Here is a 20,215-nt window from a genome sequence, read left to right on the forward strand (position 1 = left end):
TAATTTATTCTGTTGGAGCACATTCTGGTAGTTTAGGATCTGTAACACCATATTAAAAATATCACTTCATACCTCCATGTTAAAATAAAATCAACCAATCTGCATTAAAAAAAAAGCAAAGTGTTGCATGCCTAATAATTGAGAATCAAAGCTTGCTAGATGGATATATGACAGGAAATAGTTTCATTACCTCCTACAATTTGCAACACCAACATCTATAGTTCAGAGTTGGCATGATGGAAAAGTGATGACAACTTTTGCTTTCCCATGCTTGGGCCATGTTCAGAATTTTATTCAAATGTATAAGCCTCTAACAGGGTTTATGTCATGTGAAGAAAGGAAGACATTTCTTTTCTGTTTTGTATTATGAAGCAGTTATTATGGGTCTGTTATAGATGCATGAAAAAATGTGAAGAAGCTGTTCGAAGTAGTTTCACCCAAGTACGACGTGTTGGTGCATTTAACGAAATAGTCGTCCCAATATCCCTCCCAGTGTACGTTTTAATTCTACACTGCTCGTCAGTTCTGTTTTAAGTACCATCGAGGCTCCAGTTTCCAACGTGTACATGTATTGATGATTTTTGAGGAGAGAAGCTAATGCAATGCAATACGACAATTACGAAAACAGGTAGTGTTCAGAAACATTTTAGATTTATAATATATACTGCCAATAAATAAAGCACAAAAAGTAAATTTTGTCTTCTAATGTAGGCCTACATTTGGATTTAGCATAACAAGTGTATCCTGTTTTGATCCCAAAAACGGCACATGTTCGTGTACACAGAAATGTTTCGAGAGGTAAAAAAAAAAAACTACCAGTAGCATTTGGCAAGTTACCATAAAAAACTTGGAATAAAATAATACTGGAACCCCTGCTATCAAAACAAAACAAAAAGGCGAAGTTGTCTGAGTTATTGGAATAAACCCGGTAGGCCTGCAGGTTGAGGTGTAACAAATAAATGTAGGCCTATAAGTGTGATTCAGTCCTCGTGAGGAAGAGCTAAAATTATTGATTTATTCTAGAATGTTTAAGACAAGTTGTAATTCTAGGCAGTTGACATGTACATACACATACTTATAGTCTTATATGTGACTACAAGAATTTCTGTACCGGTAGGCTTATACATGTATGCACATGTTTGCACATATAGGTCATTAGATTTTCTCAACCCCCTTCACTCAATCAACTTCACATTTTCCAGGCGTATTGCTGGGGACCCGAAATTGTGAAGTGTTGAATATTTTCAAAATATGTGTACTGCAGCGGGCTTACTTAGTACTCTATCTCCTGGAGGAGTACCGCACTACCTCTGAAAATTACCTGTAGCACTGCTTGATGCCTTTGGGTTAGTGCCCAGTAGTTGATCTTCCTAATTGCCTGAATGCCAACAAACTTATACAAAGTTTTTCATGGCCCGTTGAATAAGTGGTCTACTAAATTGTGGAATGAGCATTTAATTACGTTTGCCATATGTGATTATCATTCGGATATAATCCTGAAAAGATCAAGAAAAAAAAAAAAAAGGTTCTCAGATTGTACATGTATTTTGTGTCCGTGCCATATTTGTACTCTTGAGATACAACTATACAATGTAAGGACCAAAACATGTATTGCATTATGATATGTTGCCACATACGGCAGTGGCATAAATAAAGGAAGATTTTCATGTTCACACTAACCGAACTAACAGATATGGTAACGACTTAATTGCAAAAAAAGTTCGGGAAAATGTCTACATCTGACAGTATATCATATGACATTCTGGTGCAATGAATTCTCTTATAAAGTCATGTCATAATAAGGTGGGACCGGGTCCTCCGTTACGGACAGAATAATGGCTAGGCCCTTTGTGGGTGGAGAATACCAATAAATTGTACTAGAAGACAATTGGTGATTAGTTACAAGAAAAATAAAACTAGAAGAACAATTGACCCATTTCACAACCCTTGGGCTCTAGTTTTAAATAAAGGTTTCTGTGGGCAAGAGAAATAGGACAGCTGTTGAGCTTTATGATATTGCCTAGCCGAGGCAGCATTTACTTACTTCGAACTTGTTTACTGCTTTGGACAATTTTCAGCATATCAACATGCATATACATGAAGGCTCAATTGTCAAAGGGAACAATTCGAGGTAATGAGTAACTTCATCTGCAGGCAAAGAAGGCACATCTTGCGATAAAGTACTCTTTTCATTGGACAGCAACATGGAGAATCTTGCAACTGATGCCATGTCATTGTGTTGACAGGGTTACCTCCCTTTGAGACCTTAAAACAGTGAGGCCACTGGAACAATTGCCCGATATATCCCTCTGCTGTGTTGAAGTGATGGATCTGTTGCTGGATAAAGTGGCAGCACAGTTACTCTGCGAGACGATAACATATGGGGTCGTGAATCCTCATTGACGCCTCACCCAATGAGATAGGCACTGAACCTATATGTTTTTGTATCCTCTCACTGAGTAACTAACATTATCAGTAACACAAGAAGTTCAACGGCTTCAGGTTAATGGCATAAGGGTCTCAGAAATCAGTGACTTGTACATCCCACACTTTTACACCTGAGCTATTCAGTATTGTGGAATACCCAGGAATATGTTGATTGTTTGGTGTTTATGGCCATTTATGTAGTGATAACATACAAGAATCAAAATTTGGACTTGAAAGAGGTAAACAAAGTTCACTTCAGCGCAGTTCATCTACACACCATAATGGTGGCAGCCATTGTATTAGCGAAATATTCTTGAATGCAGCTTTAAACACAAATAAAATAAATGAAAGGCATTTACTTGACAAAGGATCTTTTCAGACCCCTCGGTAGTGGATAACAGCACTAGATACCATTGGAGTATCCTGATCAGTGGAGTGGTTGGTTTGTGTCGGATACTTGGTGGAATGGCTTTCCTTTAAAGTTAAAGTATTAACCAACAATTAATACTACAGAGCCAACAAATAAGTCCGCATTCATGCCAAGTCCATTGTAAATTATGTCCAAAACTTGCCCTGTTGTGGTTGATTGCTTATGACTTGGGGAAGATCTGGGTGTCATTACAGCAACAAGGTACAGCAACTATAAAAATATGTCATACGACATACTATTCAGACTCAAGTGTGAAAATAGATAGTAAACAGGATCTTCTCTATGTCTCCTTAACAACAAGCATGTGGTCATTTTGCCCCACAGTGATAAATCCCCCCCCCCCCCCCCCCCCCCCCCCAAGTGCTGGTTGACAGGTCATAAGTCTTAATGCTGGGGGTGTCCAGTGTGGGAATCTTTGCTGTGGCATTGTGAAACTGCAACTTGACTGGGGAAATGCACAAGACTTGGGTGTCCAGGCCGGTGTCTGCTCTGCACTGCACTGAGGCAGCACTAAAACAGGGTGGAAACTTTTGCTTCATATAGATATAGTGGTCACATTACACAATGTTCCAAACACACATTAGAATCTTACGAACAGTTAATGTTGAACACGCGGTGATTTTCCTTTGCTGCCAGACATTGTAACAATTATGTGAAGGTATCACACTAGTTCAAACATCACCATGTTGTCCAGCTGATAGAAATATTTAATACAAGCTATTTATTTCCAGAGTCTCCCAAGAAGAAACCAAAGCCAACAGTTAACCAGGTAAGGTCCTTTCAGAACTCTGGCTCTTTCAAACTTATCCCAAATTCCTCAACTTTCTCTCATATGAAAGAGTGACTATTAGAACAATTTATGTACCTTTCTATTTGTTTTTGGCGACAAAACTTCATTGGTCGGGTTGGCCAATTTCAAGGCTTAAGAAAAAACGTAATTTTATCCGTTTAAACAGAAAAATGCCTTCAGAATTAATAATCATCTTGCAAGCAAGCAAAAAGGTTGAATTACAGTACTGCCTGTACCCAACTCCATTTGTGGTCATTCAGTTAAATAGTTCGTTTTTCTCTGACCAAAATGCACATGTTTAATCCCTGGCATAACCACATCACATTGCAACAGTCTGTTCAAATATATTTCTGCCCTCATGCACATCACAAAATGGCAAAATTCAGTGCAAGACTGTCCATAAGCTGGCCACCCACGTTCCCATTTGGAGCCTTGTGGTGAATTTATTGTCTAGAGCCTGCAACCTTCAAACTACACTCTATATGCCATGCATTTGGTGTTTCACCTGTGGACAAATAAAGGCATGAAAGTTTGAATATTGATGAAAAAATTATCTGAAATGTAAACTTAACCATCACTGTACACATCACAAATATAAATTTGTCAAACAATTGGGAATATAAACACTGTAAGTCGTGGATAAAATCAAAAGTAACAATATCCATGATCGTATGATGTAGACCTTTTCGAAACTTGTTTGATTCAAAAACTTGTTAGGGTAATACAGGAGTGAGATGCAAAGTGACGGTTAGGTTCTACCTCAGTGACTTGTTAGGGTAATACAGGAGTGAGATGCAAAGTGACAGTTAGGTTCTACCTCAGTGACTTGTTAGGGTAATACACGAGTGACATGCAAAGTGACGGTTAGGTTCTACCTCAGTGACTTGTTAGGGTAATACAGGAGTGAGATGCAAAGTGACGGTTAGGTTCTACCTCACTGACTTGTTAAGGTAATACATGAGTGACATGCAAAGTGACGGTTAGGTTCTACCTCAGTGACTTGTTAGGGTAATACAGGAGTGAGATGCAAAGTGACGGTTAGGTTCTACCTCAGTGACTTGTTAGGGTAATACAGGAGTGACATGCAAAGTGACGGTTAGGTTCTACCTCACTGACTTGTTAGGGTAATACAGGAGTGAGATGCAAAGTGGACGGTTAGGTTCTACCTCAGTGACTTGTTAGGGTAATACAGGAGTGACATGCAAAGTGACGGTTAGGTTCTACCTCAGTGACTTGTTAGGGGTAATACAGGAGTGACATGCAAAGTGACGGTTAGGTTCTACCTCAGTGACTTGTTAAGGTAATACATGAGTGACATGCAAAGTGACGGTTAGGTTCTACCTCAGTGACTTGTTAGGGTAATACAGGAGTGAGATGCAAAGTGACGGTTAGGTTCTACCTCAGTGACTTGTTAGGGTAATACAGGAGTGAGATGCAAAGTGACAGTTAGGTTCTACCTCAGTGACTTGTTAGGGTAATACAGGAGTGACATGCAAAGTGACGGTTAGGTTCTACCTCACTGACTTGTTACGGTAATACATGAGTGACATGCAAAGTGACGGTTAGGTTCTACCTCAGTGACTTGTTAGGGTAATACAGGAGTGAGATGCAAAGTGACGGTTAGGTTCTACCTCAGTGACTTGTTAGGGTAATACAGGAGTGACATGCAAAGTGACGGTTAGGTTCTACCTCACTGACTTGTTAGGGTAATACAGGAGTGAGATGCAAAGTGACGGTTAGGTTCTACCTCACTGACTTGTTAAGGTAATACATGAGTGACATGCAAAGGGACGGTTAGGTTCTACCTCAGTGACTTGTTAGGGTAATACAGGAGTGAGATGCAAAGTGACGGTTAGGTTCTACCTCAATGACTTGTTAGGGTAATACAGGAGTGAGATGCAAAGTGACGGTTAGGTTCTACCTCAGTGACTTGTTAGGGTAATACAGGAGTGACATGCAAAGTGACGGTTAGGTTCTACCTCAGTGACTTGTTAAGGTAATACAGGAGTGAGATGCAAAGGGACGGTTAGGTTCTACCTCAATGACTTGTTAGGGTGACACAGGAGTGACATGCAAAGGGACGGTTAGGTTCTACCTCAGTGACTTGTTAGGGTAATACAGGAGTGAGATGCAAAGTGACGGTTAGGTTCTACCTCAGTGACTTGTTAAGGTAATACATGAGTGACATGCAAAGGGACGGTTAGGTTCTACCTCAGTGACTTGTTAGGGTAATACATGAGTGAGATGCAAAGGGACGGTTAGGTTCTACCTCACTGACTTGTTAGGGTAATACAGGAGTGAGATGCAAAGTGACAATTAGGTTCTACCTCAGTGACTTGTTAGGGTAATACAGGAGTGACATGCAAAGGGACGGTTAGGTTCTACCTCAATGACTTGTTAGGGTAATACAGGAGTGAGATGCAAAGTGATGGTTAGGTTCTACCTCAGTGACTTGTTAGGGTAATACAGGAGTGACATGCAAAGGGACGGTTAGGTTCTACCTCAATGACTTGTTAAGGTAATACATGAGTGAGATGCAAAGGGACGGTTAGGTTCTACCTCACTGACTTGTTAAGGTAATACACGAGTGACGGTTAGGTTCTACCTCACTGACTTGTTAGGATAATACAGGAGTGTCATGCAAGGTGACAGTTATGTTCTACCTCAGTGACTTTTTGACCATTTTGTTTTGATAATAGAACTACCACTTACTCCTTCGACAGTGCTGTGTGTGCTATGTGTATGGTACTAAAGTATACCACTGCAAAAAAATTCTGTATTTTTAATTTTATTGCCCTTGGAACAGAGAAACATTAAGAACAGAGCAATATCCTTGTGTTGTTCTTGAGTTTCCCCCTCAGCTGGAAAGTTATGTTCATGTACATTGATCATTTAGTAATGAATTTAATGAATGTTTCTTTCAGACGAGATCTCCAGCCATGTCCCCACCAGTGAAAATCACGATAGGCGGTTCTAGTAGCCTGAACAAGATGTCTGTGAAATCTGGGGAGCCGGCCATCCAACCGTCCCACGTCCCCACATCCAGCTCGGCCGTTCCTTCTCACATGCACCCGCCACAATTGCCGCCCATGCAGCCGTTGCCCCCGGTGCAGTCTCTGCCTCCAGCACTACCCCCTGTTTTCTCACCCCATCACCTCAACCCCCCTGCGTTGGAGGACTCACTGTCCCCGCCCCAAATGTCCCCTCCTCTTCTACAGACGGGACTGCCGACATCTGTGATACAACCCATGCCAGCCTCACCCCCTATAGGTATGTACAGTAGCGTCAACCTGCTTACTGCGTGTAAATCTCAGCTCACTGTCATGGTGAACTCATCAGGAATACTTTGGTCAAGTGTTGTGTAAGAGGATGGAGCCTATGTCTAATACTAGCCAGTGGAATGTGCTGTTGTATTAATACAAATATGTGGCAGATGTTTTATTCAGGTTATGCCCCCTTCTTCTGTATTGGTATGTATTGTTCTCCTAGTCTACATGTATATTTATGAACATCTATTAAAGCAAGTCTACACATGTAGATGCAGTAATTTTGGCTTATATCCACAGGCCCTTTATATCTCGCAGAAAGAAAATGAAGTAGACAATTTACGTAGATAAGTAGGTGTAAAGAAAGATTTCTGAGATAAGCACCGACAGCATCTCCAACACTCAAGACATTACTGTGTAACTCAAACAAATCTCCCATCCTAAACATCATGGGTATCCAAACCTTATCGTAACCTTGACATTTTGTTGTCTATAGTCCAATTCGACTGGACAAGCGGTGTGGAATGATCGCAAACAGTAGAGCTCCAGCCAAATGACCCATGAACAACGTAACGTTCATTGGAGTGATGTTGAGTGCGGTGCGAAAACGAACGCAAACCCAGGCAGATAACCCATTAAGAATGTAACGTTCATTCCATTGATGTTGAGTTTCTAATTAATTGGCTGTGTTACAGTTCTCTCGGCTCCTGTGCGCCCTGCCAGTCACAGTTTACCGCAGCAACCTAGTCGGCCTTCTGCCATGGCAACAGCCAAACCCCAGGGCAAAAATATCAGTAAGTCCCACACAGATTTGTAGAAATCTAACTTAAGATATAAAGAAAACCTAAGGGAAAGACGAAAAGTTACGCCGTGAATACTGTTCTTAATCTAAAATTTCGTCCAGAATAGTGCATTTGTAAAGGCCGTAAATAACTTGTGCTGCTGAAACTTAATTTTTTCAGTAAAATATCATCCCACCTTTGGCACAACCTTTAAAATACCTAAAATTCATAGATCAACGGAAGTGATACATAGATTCGGTAAAACTGTGTAACTTGGTCATGAACGAAATCTCAGGTCAAATATCATCAGACCAAGGGAGACAATCACTATTTTTTTTTCCAGTCCTGAATGTGATTCTGTTTATGAAATTGCTTGCATTTAACTGTTACTCTGTTTTCATTGTTGCAGTTCCAGTGCAATCTACAAATGACGGCAACCTGAATCCTCTTTTGCCATCCAGCCATGCGCCTGCGCTGACCCCTCCCCCACCCTCACTGGACGTCATGTCACCGCTCCACCCTCAGGAGTCAATGTCACCTTTACAGGTGCCCTCTCCCATCGAGATCTCCCCACCCCATGAGAAGCCTAAACCTAATCCGTACGCCTTCATGGATGATGATGAATCTAATAGCCCCCACCCAAGTCCTAAGCCAGTTCCGCCAGGAGCTACTGTTTGTAAGTGCTTGATAGATAGATGTGTTTAAGGGATTGTAACCATTGTTACAATAAAGCCAGACTTGTTTTGTTCTGACTTTTGTCTCATCCAGAAATCACAGGAACCCCCAAAAATTAATGCGAAAGCAATTCAAAGTTTCATGATGTGACCAAAATATTGTTGATTTGGCGTCAAGCCATACTAATTTATTCAGTTTAAACACTTTTGTCAGCATTGATACTACTCTGCTTCAATGAGATGATATTGTCATGTGATTATAATAATAATGAAAACAACAATTTTTAACAAAACCCCAACAACCAACTACCTATTTATGACATAGGGGACTGCGTAGAAACTGGAAATAAAGGCCATTGAGAAGTCATAATTGTAAATTTTTGGAACGAAGAAAGGGCAAGAATCCTGTTGTGTTGCATTAAGTGATTTGTTGGAACTATTCCACAGAATTTCGTGGCTGAATGATAGATTTAAAATCCTTCAGACTTCCGTGAAGCCAAAACAGGCCATGTGTAATCTGTTCCTGATTTATACCTTGAGTGATACATCATCTGTGTTATTACCTTTCCCCTTTGATGTATTCTTTTATCTGTCCTTCAATGTGTCCAGCGTTGTATATTTTGTTCCCCCCTGACTGTATGTGTGTTCTGTTCCAGCCGCCAGTGGTGTTGGGGTATCATTTGGTGTAGGAACAGATGGTGGCAAATCAGACCCTAAAGGCTCGTTAAATGCCATGAAAAAGGTATCTTGAACTGAAGGCATTGGTCATGTGAACAGTAAACGAATACTGAAAATTTTGTGTGACAAATAAGAGGTATAGAATTTGATATCATGGTTGGAGGTGTTGGTTTAGGGATGCACAGGGCATTTTTATGTGGAGAAAACACTTGTCTAACTAGATCTACCCCACATTGCACATCCTTTTTGTCTCTTTGAGTTTTTTATTGGCTCATTGTGTTAAGAGCAGGGATTCCCAGCAAGTCTTATCTTCAAAACCAATGACATCTTTGGTAAGCAACATGACAATACTATAAGAATCTGGGGTATGGTTGAAGTGAGATTTTTCATTCTGGATTTACTCTGAAAGTTGCATTTCTACTCAGAGTACCTTTGGCCTGAGGTGCAAACGCCTATCCTAAATCTTCAACAATTTCAGCCACATAGTTCATGTTGGGCATTATTAAAGGAATGCTGCCAGGTCTATACAGGTCATAGTAGAACTTCTGTGAGGTTTATATGTGAAACTGGGAGGTTTATGGTGAAACTACGTGAAGAAGACATTTCAGTCTTAAAAATGTCATAAATTACATTTTCAATTTTCATCTAAAGTTACGTTTTTATTTGGTGGATTTTAATTGATTAGGATTTGGTGTACATGTGGCTGGAAAGAAAATAAAAGATTGGTGTGATCTTACATGACGTTTGTTGGAGAACCACAGGCATTCCACCAACATGGGGCACTCTTAAAGCTTGGCCTGCAGGTGAAAATCTCCTGTGGGTGCAGAAAAGTTTTTCTGTCACATGTAAAGGTGGTTCCCACGAGCTTCCTCTTCCCATATTTAAGTGATAATATTAAGTGAATATGGCATTTCATAACAGTCAGTTCATTTGAAGACAATGTGGATCACCCTTTCGAGGAAAAAAAAAAAAAAAAAAATCACTTCACTACAGATCCTTGGTTGATTGTGTTTTGATAACAGCAGGACATAAAGCTGAAGAATGTGGGTTCCTGGTCTAGTCTGGCCAGTCTCTCCTCACAACACTCAAACTCAGCCCAGAAGAAGTCCTCATCTGCCATGCAGAGCTTTGAGATGTTTAAGAAGCAAGCCAAGGAAAAACTGGAGCGGGTGAGTGACACAGTAATATTGGTCCAAATTTTTATCTTAATGATAACATTTGATGTTTGTTAAGCTGTTTTATTCAATTAACTTTTAGTAATGCTTTGACAAACTGTTACTACTTTCCCCTGTCTCGTTAATATAGAGGTCCTCAGGAAAGAGAAAAGAAAATATAGGTTTTCTTGTACTTAAGAGCAGAGTGATGTTTTCAAATGCAAATATAATATTCGTCTAACTGCTAAGAATCCATTCTCTGTCCACCATGTGTTTAATAGTGATGAATGACTTGGTTTACAGAACAAGGCTTTGATAGAACAGCAAGAGCATCGGCGGATTCAAAAAGCTCATGCAGAGAGGGAACGACAGCGACTAGAGAAAGAAAGACAGAGGTTAGAGTTGTTGACATGCTGGTATAGATTTATGAGAGAGTGTGTATGTGTTCTTTAAAAATCAGTTTGATTCATTGATTTACCAGGTCTGTTAGATAATCATTGAATGCAATATTTACACCTGAAATTATTGTCATAAGATCAGGTATGTCATCCATCCTGGTATGTGTCAAACTAGTTGGGAACCAAGTAGATTTAATAGCCAGCTAATGGAAAGAATTCACTAGTGTGGTTGGGTTTGCAGGTCCCGCATCAGCCGAGATACGTTTCTTACATCTAAGTCCCTTTAGCACCTAAACAGATCTATAAAAATAAACATACTTTTTTCTTTGATGACTACAGGGAGATTCAGGAGCAGGAAGCTCTAGAATTGGCCAGGCAAAAGTTCAAGGCACAAGAGGAGATGAACCGGCAGCAGGAGAAAGAAAAGGCATCTGCGATGAAACAGCGAGAGAGGATGAAAGAACAGGAGAGGCGAAGGAGAGAAGCGGTGAGAAGCACAAAATCGTTACTACTATTTGTCTCCGTTATTACTGATAGGTGACATAAAGCAGTACTAAATCAGTCATATCTGACTACCGGTGGTGCCACAGGCATTTTTGTGTTGGGGTGAGAGTGGGTGTGTGTGTGTGTCTTGGCTGCACAGTTGATGCTGCATGGTTGAACACCAGCCTCAGACGGAGACAATGAACACTTATCGGCAGTGGAAGGGCTGTTCATGTAACCTTGCAAGAAATTTGAGCTTGCTTTTCGGGTGAAAATCTTCCCGCACATATACTTGTCAAAGGGTAGTAGTTTTCCCCTCCAGGTAACCAGTTCAAAAAATAAGCAAATCTTCTTACACAGGCATGTGATGTTTCCACAAATTATTGGAATTTTGCATTTCGTACAAATCCATATTTATCGAGGAGAAAAACATTGCTTTTATGGCTATCATCTTGAATAATCAATTCAGAGACGTTAAGTGTACTTCAGCACCTTTTGTTTGTGGTAATATTGATTTTCAACAGATTTTTAGGCCAAAAATTATTTTATTATTTTAGAATAGCCTAAATGATCACTTATTTTATTTTAAAATGGCCTAAATAATGACTTTTCACAAGATATAAGCCTCATCTGTGCATATGTTATTAAAGTTCTTTAAACTTATTGAACAGGTCACATTACAACTTGTTCAGATTTTAAAATCAAACAAAACAAAACAGATAGTATAGCTATGAGTCATATTTGCTGAAAGGCAATGATATAAACTATTCATTGTGAATATAGACAACTTTATTTGATTAGCGACAGTGGATATTTTGGCCAAAATCTTCTGTATATCTTCAAGTATGCAAATGTCATCTCATCATTCCAGAGTATTCTTCTAAATTAACGTTAAAGAAAGTGTGGGCACATATTTATATACGTGTATTTACACATTGATTCCTCTGGACACAGAATGACCTTGTTCATTTAGACGTCACCATTTTTGACTTCAGTAAAATTGAAGCTTTGTTATTTTCTCATTTACAGATGGCTAACCAAATTAACATGAATGAACAGAGTGAGTTGATGGCTTCCTTTGAGGAGATGATGTGAGGACATGACACTTTGGCATTCTTGGCATCATCATTCATCTTATGTAACAGTGATGCAGTAGTGGTGTCCAGTCACTACTTCAGCATTGTACCACACATGCTGAAGCGACCTTTGAGGTGTTGACCAGGCTGTCTGTCTGGTTATACCTCTGCCTACCGCTTCTAGAGAAGCATAGTTAAGGCTTCAGCATGAGACAGGATTGTGGCATTATTCGACATCGACTTTGCTCGGCTGTGAACGAGCAAAAGGAGAAAAACCTTGGCCCTCAGGGACGCCTGTTAGGCACTGCGTGTGTACAAATGTACAGATTTACTGGACATACCCGTGACTGTATTCCAGCAACTTGCCAGGGATTGTTAACTTTACTGATACTGGTGTCATTAAAGAGTTCTGGCAGCTGTCAGCTTATTCCTGTGATGGGATGTGCCCAGGAGACAGTCAGTCACAGGCAAGCAGCTTTCATGAGAGTTGGCAAAGATTTTCCTAAATGTTCCTAGAAAACTTCACTTTGTTCGGATAAATTGCAATTGTGAACAGCTTGTTCGAGCATGACCTTTCGGACAAGTCAACTTATTGGGAGCATATTTGTTATGACTAAGCATGTTTTGATTGGCTGAAACAGTGCCCTGAAATCTAGAGGAGCCTGTTATAATCCAAGATAAGAGCATTTCCTTGTGAGGACATATTCAGTCTGCTGGACGTGTTTTGAGATTTACAAATGATTGTTAAATGTATGGGAGACTATAGTGAGCAAGAGGTGTTAAAGTATTCTGTTGGTAGGACATCTGTGCAGAACTGATATTAACTTAGAAAGACAAAGATAAAGGCAGACGTTTCCTGACTTGTGGTTGGTAGAAATGTCAGTGAATCCATTTCTTTGTGGGAGAAACTTCGGCTTTTTTTTTTTCAATTTTTTTTTTCCACCTAGCGTGTGAAGAAGTTACATATATTAACTGTTCAGTTCCATTACTTTGTCCTGAGTAGAATCTGTATGTATATATAAATATATATATATAATTGACTTTAAAGGTAATTTAAACCAATTGGAAATGATGGGGTTTACAGATGAATTTTTCCCCCCCCAATGATGGGTGCGTTTAAATTATTGCAGCACTTCGCGGAGTCTGTGTGTGGTACATTAGTGTATAGAGTGTACCATACTGTGCAATAGATGTGTATGATAAATTCTTGGTCACACAGTTTCCATACAATAAGTCACCCCTTATTTCCACTTCTCTATTCTTACTTGTCGAGAAGCCATTGCATGTATAGTGTGTAATATGAATGTGTATTGAATTTTTGTTCAGTCAAATCTGTCTCATATTGACCACTGTGCCTATTACATGTGTGAATTTGTAATTTTTCTATCGAGATTAACATAGGCTGAGAGTCTTTGTTGTTTTTTTGTTTTGTCAGTTTTCTGTAAATTTTCTTTCCTATGCACAGTTGGGTCTGCAGTTTAATTTTGTTTGCTCTCGTAGACTGCTTTAGTGTTGCTTGGAAAGTGAACAATACTTCCTGTAGATCAAGTACAAGCTTAAAACTGCTTTCATTACATTGACACCACTACCAATGGACTTTTTATGGCAGAGTTATGTTTCTGCAAAATTCTACAGTACTGTTCTGATTCATTAGTTCAGGTGTGTTTGATTGCTCGCAGGAAATGTTGAAGAAACAACTCTGTTGGTGCTACATATACATAGAGATAAGTGTTCCAGGACAGACTCTATTCATGTTGTACATGATGAAAAGAGTAGATATGTAGTTGGCTGTAAAGTTCAGTTTATAAAGTTAAATAGTGATAACCTGCTGGCTCTAAAATCAGATTTAATCTCTCGAGAGAACATAACTGATGTCTTCCGTGTGATATTAGCTTGGCATCTCAATAGATGATTCAGTAGCATGTTACTTGTTAACTCCGTGTAGGTACATTCAACAAAATCTGTATTGATTTCAGTCCATACAGGTTAACTTTGGGCAGATTTCAACCAAATTTTGCATAGTTGCAGTGGAAAATAATATGTGTACATGCAAAGTGAATTCCAGGTGAAAATTAAATTTCATGAGGCTCGAAGCCCTCTGGACAAGCTGACACAGCCTATACATTTCAAACCTCATTTCTAAAAAAGAAAATAAAGGCAATTCTTGCTGGGGGGGGGGGGGGGAGGAGAGAAAAAGTTTTATTCTAGCACTGTAACCTATTCAAAATTTCTGAAACATGTTGCGATCTTTTCACCAGTCAAAGAAATGTGTACCACAATTTTTTCACTGTTGCAAGTTTCAGAGATTGGAAAGTTTCTTTAAAATTGAAATTAATCTGCACTCCAAAAGGGTTCAGTATTGAGTGACAAAAATTATAATATATTTTTGGTCCGGAGGGAAAATAATTGGTCTTTGAATAATAATGGTAAAGATACACACATGGTAGTTCACTATTTTTATCCTTAGCACTGATAATAATGGTACATCTACGCGTAGGCAGTATATAACTAAAGTGCTACCTTTCAAATGACTACAAAATGTTTAATTAACTTCGTGGATGTTTTAATATTAATGAATCATACCAGGAACCTACAATCACCCACTTCGTCTCGATTCAAAATAATGGGCGAGAGAGGTCTACAAAAAGGCCCGAATTCATTCCAAACCTATAATGTTACTTTTATTTTGGGCATGCAATATGATTGGGCAGATATGGTTGTAGCACACTGCTGAATAAGCTAGGCTTTATAAGCCTGCAATAAAATCACTAACGACTGTCACCTCAAATGAGCAAACTAGTAAATGCACGTATACTTGTGTGTGTTTTGTATTGCAAATATATGTACCACAACACTTCCGTTGTATTTGATAGTTGAGATTGAAGTTGGTGTTTTTTTTTTTTTTCTGGTTATGTTTAAATCCCCAGTGTTTTTTGGGGTCTTGACTTCAATGCAGTAATTTATACCAAAAGTAGTTAAAGGATATGTATTATGGGGAATTTTGAGGGGAATCCCCTGCTGTGTAAATAGCTATGTAATGCTGACTGTTCATATTCAAATATCTCGTTAAGTTGACCTGATGATTTAAAATAGACAAAATAGCAACAGTGTACAGTGAATAGTGTTCAGTTTAATACCCTCTGTCTTCATTCCATTGTGATATGCATACATATGTAAGTATGCTGTGTGTCAACTTGTAGGCTAGACTCTAAACGTCTTGAAGTGTTTTTCCTAGTGTTATGTTATTGCCTCTTCACTTCTCGTTTGTTTGGGGGCGGATTATGACTGGCCTGTGAAATGAGTATTTTTTTTTGGTGTCTCAGCTGGAAAAAAGCAAGACCGGTAGTTTTATTTGTTTTACAGGTACAAAGCAAAGACTATTTACAAAAAAAAATGTCCTGGATGATGTGACATACTTGATTATACAATCAATATAACATATTTTCATGTTATTTTTTTGGCATTTTCTTGACAGAATTGATTTAGAGCATGCCAGATCAGAACTTTTTTTCGGAAAACCGGCTTTGTGGAGAGGGCTTTTGTGTTTGGAAGACGTAGGATCGATTCTGTGTATAGTTCACATTTGTAATACTGTATGAATACATTTTGTTGATGTGTGTACGAGACCAGTCAGTGCTGTATTTCATGCTGTACTGCGTATCGCTCTTGTATAGTATCCTATACCTTAGAGTGACTTGCATGTTGTTGACATTACCTCAGTTTGTGTTTTTGGGGAGGATTTACGACGTAATCAGCAGTTATTATCCAAGGTAATTGGCCTATTTCTGTCAAATTCCCAAAAGAGGTTCATATTTTTACAGAGCCCAGCGCTTTTAACTTTTGTATTTTCAAGTATTTTTTTTTTCTTTTCTTTTTTTTTTTTTGATTGGTGTGCCTCGTTTTGTTTCATTATCTAAACCAACACACTGGTTTGTTGCTTTCTATTCCATTCACAAAATTTTCAGCAAGCCATTTCATCGTCATGGTGCACCTCTTCATATCGTAACTGGCATAATCAGACCTTTCATTTCCTGTTACTGCAAGTCACTCACTCTCTGGTCATTTTTTTTTTTTTTTTTTTAATGTTTTTTTTATTCCTTTTCCTCATTTGTGTTTTGCTTTTAACTTAAGCTTTGTGTTGAGTTTTCTGGGTTTGCCACTGGCCTGTCTTAAGTTGCCAGGGGGGACAACTTTGTGTGACTTACGTTTGCAGAAAAACACAATAAGCAATCAGAGGAATTATGCACATAATCCTATTTTTGTTACTCGTCATTCTGTACAGCTCAAATACAGACAAGATTTATGATATACTATCAGGTGTTTGTGTTAGTATCGTGTATGGCAACATAAAGTATCGCCACTACAGGTGCATCTTGACTCGCAGATGGGAAGGCAATTCAGTGGATGTCAAGTTCCTGTCTTCTACTCTCGTTGAGCCCCAAAGTGAAATACTTAAGTTTCACGATTCAATCTTTTTGACATCATGGTGATCTCCCTTTGTGCCAGGATGTCGCCCCGAGGCTGAGGAGGGTTAATCTATGCATTGTAACAGGGTCAATTTGTACCAAAATAATTATAATCCATAATAGATGACATTCTCATTTCCTGAAATATTTAGTTTAGTTGATTTTGTAGGTAACTAAGTAAATTTGTGGGTAATATTCAATGCTGTATATACCCCACCCATGTTAAAAGTGCACAAATTTGCCGTAAAGTAATAAAAGTAAAGCATGAAGGGATGTCACCATGATGTTGAAATTCTTTGATTTGGATAATGGAAGATTTTGCTCTCGAGTACAGTGGTTCTGAAAGAAGAAAGTCACATGTCTAATACTAGCCTGTGTATGACAAGGAGTGGGATGTGTCTGAGTAAAGTTTATCTTTCTGAGGCTGATTCCACGAAGCCATTACTGACTTAAGTCAGAGTTCAAAACCACCTCACAATGCTTAGTTTCTGGTGGTGAAAGTTCAAATTTGTACACATTTGTCTTAACATAATATTGATGACATGGACAAAATTTAAATTTCTGAAACTCAAAAATAAGCGTCAAGATCACATTTCAAATTTTGATCGTCATATGACTGAAAAATTGTTGAGTATGACGTTAAACCCCAAGCACTCACTCAAATTTTGACTCGAGTCAGAATGGGCTTGGAGGAATCGGCCGTGTACACCTAAGTACAAGGCTCATGCGGGCTCAAGCCTTGGAGAGGGATTGTATAGATTCTCCAGCTCTCGCTGTTAGAATGAGCCTGTAATAGCGATAAACAGTTGTACATTAGACCATATGCACGATTTTGCTTTCATTGAAAATCACGGCTCTTCCTCCATGGTGTGCAAGTATATGAGAAAGGTTGTTAGTAACTTGCTAAAGGGAAGTGGTTTATAGATTGCACTCCAGTTTCTCCAACCATAAAGCTGACAACCACAATCAATGAATCAGTATGTACGATGAAACGTCAAGGGTATCATCTTGATTACATGAACCACATCATTCTAGAGTGTACAAAATACAGGTGTATGTCACCATGAGTTGTGTGAACAGCTACAAGAGTCTTCAGCCAGACAAATGTATAGTGTGGTATATTAAAAATACTGAGCTCAGGTTCGGCATGCCTTTAAAGCACAAGAACACTATTTATGCCCTGCACTCATGTTAATTACTGTAAGTTTCAAAATTCCTGATTTCACCTCTTTCAGTATTAAAATTCATGGTACCGTTAATGTTTTAAGTGCTTTATATATGAAGTCGAAATTTTGCATTCATGACGGCAAGTAAGGCTACTAAATCTAAAGATATCAAATTGAGGACTTGGGCATAGCTGTTGGTATAAAGACTGGTCAGAGGGCCCTCGCTGGCTCAGATGATTGGTTGTGACTCTCAGGCCCTTGACCAATGAGGAGGCATCTTTGAATCTGGTTCAGCTGCAGCCAAGTAGTCAGGCACTCCCTCCTTAAACATCACTGTCGTATCTCTATTACAGCATCAAACACCAGTCAGACATAAATCAAACTGGCTGAGGACATGCGTTTTTAAACGATGCCTCCATAGCGCTAATTTCAGGATTGTGAAAGTCAAACGCCCTATTAAACCAAACAAAAATAATAAAATAACAATCAACATGTTTGAAACAGCACTGTTTTTATTATTATTTTCACACAATATCAAACGGGTCATATCTTGTACAATCCAGTGTCCCAGACTAAGTGTTAACATTGTTAGGCAAGGCAGAGTGGATCGAGTTTGTGATTATTCTCTCTACAAAATACATACATGTACACGACGGGGGGAAAAGACAGGAAGAATCTGTACTGACAGTTACACTATGGACCGTGATTTCAGTTGTTTCGGTTTAGCTGTACATAACTAGTACTCCTACATAAAGAGTTACTATCATTAGGATTTCATAAAACCAATGTCCAAGAGTTTTTCTTACTTTCAGTCATGCCAGAATAAGGCAATGATAATATTCCAAAGTGGGATTTTTTTTTTTCACATATTTTAGCACATTTGTTCACATCACGTCATGCACCTTCCGTGACATTGAAAGGATAAATGAAAGAAATGAACAATTCAAAATAGGTTTGCAAAAGCGAGGTAAAATTACACAACAAAATATAGTTCTGGAAATGAAAAAAAAAAAAAAACCCAAAAAACAGAAAATAAATCTTCATGCTATTTTTAATCAAACCAAAATGTTGGAAGACCAAGTCTATATAAGATCTTCCTGATGAATCAACACATGTTCACCACATCTTGTCTAAACTATTACATTTTCAGCAGAAAATTTTTACCCAAAGTCATTGAAGAACAGCTGAACACTTCATGGAAATGTACTTATATAAGTTTTAACTGTCATTCAAATTTGATAGTGCTATTTTTATAAATTGGTGAGCACTAAATAAGGTCTTGAACTCCTTTACGATTCCCAATCTCATGTACATTGAACTAAATTCAATAACTAGTTCACAACATTGACACATGACATTTATACATAATTTAAAAATTTCAAAATTATACCTAGACAAGTTTAAAAATAACAAACAATTTTCCTCAACTGCGTGGCATATACCAAACAGAAGGGGGGGTTAACACATTAATCACACCAGTACAAAAATATCACAATTGTTAGTGTGTTCAATTGAAGATATTAAAAGTAAATACAAATTCACACACGCACACGTTAAACAATTCTTACAAAATATAGCTAAGTTACACATCATTAACGGCGCCACAAAATGATGCAAGTCAGTAAACAGCGGTAATTACGCACGTTCACGTCATCACGCTGCGTTATGCACTACTACAGTGACAGCGGCGCTACACATTCTATGGAGATAAGCCTAAACGATAAAATACAATGTATACAAAGCTTACAATCTAGAGTACAGTACATCAAAAATCTGATTCATTTCTGATTTCCAAAATGAGAAACGGATCAATAGTTTTCAGGGATAGTTCAGCAGTATCCATTGAATGAATGAAACCAACATTTCGACCAATTCAATGTTCAGTGTGAGCTTGAAGATAACTATTTTTCTGAACCTTTCAAGTTAGGCCCACCCCAAATCATGATCAAGCTGACTGATTGATTGTTTGATTAACAACAGTTTTGTTTTTAACATGGCCCAAGAAAACAATTTCCACTCAATAATTTTCAATACTCCGTAAGACCCATACCTCTTTCACAAAAAATTTTACCACTAGATATGATTTTCCTCAATTTACTTTGGCCAATTAACAAAGCCAGTTTTGACCCACCCCTGTAAATCTTGAAAAAGACCTTAGTTAATATTTTAGATCTCAAAAATTTAGAGTGTGAGCAAGTAATAGACTGTATCTTAAGATACATCTATCACACTTTTCACTTCTGTATGGGAACATATTATACAGCACTGGACATAAAATTTTTTAATTTTGCTTTTCTGAATCCTTGCCATGTTCGCACCACCTTTTCTCTATGTACGGTTACATCAACTGAAGTTTAGTAAAGAAAATGCGTGATATTCCACATGTGATATAACATTTAAAAAGAGCCTGTTTAAAATGGAGCTT

The 20,215-nt window shown here is 38.5% G+C and overlaps 1 protein-coding gene across 6 annotated transcripts in view; it reads left to right on the forward strand.

Moving 5' to 3' along the window:
* Nucleotides 1-14,344, forward strand: part of LOC135480113 (bromodomain-containing protein 3-like) — a 37,665-nt gene extending 23,321 nt beyond the window's left edge. For 5 of the 6 annotated variants that reach the window (XM_064759871.1, XM_064759874.1, XM_064759872.1 and 2 more), the window contains 9 exons: nt 3,589-3,626; nt 6,572-6,917; nt 7,609-7,707; nt 8,105-8,371; nt 9,026-9,111; nt 10,070-10,216; nt 10,505-10,596; nt 10,939-11,086; nt 12,112-14,344. In XM_064759871.1, the coding sequence (XP_064615941.1) occupies nt 3,589-3,626; nt 6,572-6,917; nt 7,609-7,707; nt 8,105-8,371; nt 9,026-9,111; nt 10,070-10,216; nt 10,505-10,596; nt 10,939-11,086; nt 12,112-12,177 (1,289 nt within the window). In that variant the 3' untranslated portion in view covers nt 12,178-14,344. The remainder of the gene's footprint in view (nt 1-3,588; nt 3,627-6,571; nt 6,918-7,608; nt 7,708-8,104; nt 8,372-9,025; nt 9,112-10,069; nt 10,217-10,504; nt 10,597-10,938; nt 11,087-12,111) is intronic. The other variant, XM_064759875.1, reaches the window with a different exon arrangement.
* The last annotated feature ends 5,871 nt before the right edge of the window (nt 14,345-20,215 follow it).

This window comes from Liolophura sinensis, chromosome 13, assembly GCF_032854445.1.
Source record: "Liolophura sinensis isolate JHLJ2023 chromosome 13, CUHK_Ljap_v2, whole genome shotgun sequence".
Taxonomy (NCBI): domain Eukaryota; kingdom Metazoa; phylum Mollusca; class Polyplacophora; order Chitonida; family Chitonidae; genus Liolophura; species Liolophura sinensis.